The sequence below is a fragment of the Penaeus chinensis genome, chromosome 37, assembly GCF_019202785.1.
Source record: "Penaeus chinensis breed Huanghai No. 1 chromosome 37, ASM1920278v2, whole genome shotgun sequence".
NCBI lineage: Eukaryota > Metazoa > Arthropoda > Malacostraca > Decapoda > Penaeidae > Penaeus > Penaeus chinensis.
The window spans coordinates 14,496,174-14,498,673 of record NC_061855.1 but is presented as its reverse complement, the minus strand read 5'-3'; the positions used below and the strand labels follow the sequence as shown (position 1 = coordinate 14,498,673).

Here is a 2,500-nt window from a genome sequence, read left to right as displayed (position 1 = left end):
GCTCCTTCGCCCTCTTTCTCTTTCTCCTCCTCCCTATCATCTCTCGATCCCCGCCTCCTGTGGCACTGTCCGTGGTGTGAAGGATTCATATTTCACACGAGGCGAGCTCTCGGAGATAGGGGAACGTTTATAAGACACATAAACACAAGCAATCGTTTACTTCACCAACGCCTCTTGCTCTTTGTTATTGTTGTTGTGCCACAGCTGATTCCTGATGACGTCACGAAGTGTTCGGATTCGGGCTAATGGCAACTAATAATAACTCATTTCCGCTATTCTTCGTTTCCGTCACTTCTCAATGTCAATGTCTGTCTTGCAATGCCACATCTTCTAGTGTGTCATGATCTGTGAGGTGAGTGTTAAATATTCAACCGCATTTTCTTTACATTTTTTTTAAGTACACGCGCGGCCCACATGATGCGGTTAAAAGTTGCTAATTAGCAATTTTCTCTACAAACTACAACGTCAATCCGAAGTTTAAAAAACATATGTCCACAACAAAGGCATGTTACAAATGACAAAACAAATAAAAAACTGAGAAGAGAAGCGCAGAAAGTGAAAATAATAGAAAAAATAATGCTTGTTATCCGACCCGACCACGCGCTGAGGTAACCGACCATGGCGTCTTTACCTTGTCTGACCTGTCTCCAGCACACGCAACTTACACAATGAGCCGAAAATACTATATAGATCTCTCCTCATCTATGTAACATACACATATATCGGTATACAGGCTGAAATGACGTTTTATCATCATCACTCCGATACGAACACAGTCATAAGAATTGCAAAAGCTCCCACCATTCACAAAAATCAAGAACAAATAAATAATGATTTTAAAATAAGATTTACTATCTGATCTTAAAAATACACAGTGAAAAATATTCGCTACAATTTAATTTATTTATTTTCTTCACTTGACTTCGTATCACACCATGCTAAATTAAATAAAAGTAGCACTTCTTTTACCCTTATTTCTCTCTCCTCTCTCTCTTCTTTTTTCCTTGATTCTCTCCTTACTCTATCCTCCTCTCCCGACTGCAACGAAACGTGTACTGATCAAGAATCATCTGTCTCTTTTAGGATCGGCTTCGAAGTAATATTACGTAATTTTGTTTGTGTGTGTGTCTGCGTGTCTGAGCTGCACTTGTCCGCGACGAGATTCGGTTTCCTGCGAGTCGTTCGCTGCTCCCTCATGTGACGCGGTCTAGGGTTTCCTCTTGAAAGGATTCGCCATTCATTTTGGTTGTTATTTTATTTTCGTTGTTTTTCGTATGTTGTTCTTTTGTTATCGTTCTTGTTCTTGCTATTTTGTTCTGTATGTCCTTGTTTTCGTCCCCACTGTTCTCGGATCGAATGGCGGTGGAACTGGTTATTGCGAGATTTTATTCACTTTTATTATTCTTATTCTTCTTATGCTTATTCGCTCTCTCTCCATCACATCCCTATTTATCCATTTCCTCACTCCCCTCTTTTATTCTCCATTCAAACTAAACCTTAAAAACAAAAACCTGTGTGTGTGTGTGTGTGTGTGTGTGTGTGTGTGTGTGTGTGTGTGTGTGTGTGTGTGTGTGTGTGTGTGTGTATGTGTGTATATGTGTGTGTATGTATGTGTGTGTGTGTGTGTGTGCATGTGTGTGTGTATGTGTGTGTATGTGTGTATGTGTGTGTGTATGTGTGTGCGTGTGTGTGTGTGTGTGTGTGTGTGTGTGTGTGTGTGTGTGTGTGTGTGTGTGTGTGTGTGTGTGTGTGTGTGTGTGTGTGTGTGTGTGTGTGTGTGTGCGTGCGTGCGTGCGTGCGTGCGTGCGTGCGTGCGTGCGTGCGTGCGTGCGTGCGTGCGTGCGTGTATGTCCGTGCGTGTGTGTATGTGCGTGCGTGCGTGCGTGCGTGTGCGTGTGCGTGTGCGTGTGCGTGTGCGTGTGCGTGTGCGTGTGCGTGCGCGTGTGTCTTTCTCTTCTTTGGAGGTATATGAGTGAGCTCATGAATTAATAAATGAGAGAGAGGAGAGGTATAGGGTGAGGAGAGAGAGAGGGAGAAAAAATGAGAAAAAGTAGTAAACTGCATCCGGCAAACCATTTCGTGCTAAACGTTTGCACAGTTCAATCTAGCGTGTATGCCTCCATATTTCTAAGATTTCCGCACATTAGCCACTGGCAATGCGTTGATCGGCGATGGCTAAGGGTCTGTGGACAGACAGAAGTCAATAAACTTTCAGTTCTATGGTAATACAGAGCTTACATGCCTCCCTGGCGATTTATCAGAAAGTAGGGATCCAATCTGAGACGCCAGTAAATCCGGATTAATGGCCTTTGCCAGAGCGCGTAGGCCCAGCGATAACTGACAGCGGTTTTTCCAGGTTCCACACAGATAGCAAAGTTTCATGTGGATTTTAAGTGAGCGCAGTCAGTTTAATGATCCGGATAAAGTCTCGTTATTAAAGCCATATCTTAGTATCTAACGAAATATCAGTACACGATCCCTTGACTCGCAAATTGCCAAT

The 2,500-nt window shown here is 43.1% G+C and overlaps 1 protein-coding gene across 9 annotated transcripts in view; it reads right to left on the bottom strand.

The window, feature by feature from the left end:
• LOC125045427 (mucolipin-3-like) overlaps positions 1-2,500 on the bottom strand; it is a 39,166-nt gene that overhangs the window by 33,926 nt on the left and 2,740 nt on the right. For 2 of the 9 annotated variants that reach the window (XM_047642655.1, XM_047642658.1), the window contains exon 1: positions 1-267. This exon is cut by the window's left edge. The exons of 2 other annotated variants lie outside the window; for them this stretch is intronic. In XM_047642655.1, coding sequence (XP_047498611.1) covers positions 1-89 — 89 coding nt within the window. In that variant the 5' untranslated portion in view covers positions 90-267. Of the gene's footprint in view, positions 273-969; positions 1,140-2,500 lie in introns of those variants that run through there. 5 more of the 9 variants (XM_047642662.1, XM_047642663.1, XM_047642659.1 and 2 more) reach the window with 5 other exon arrangements.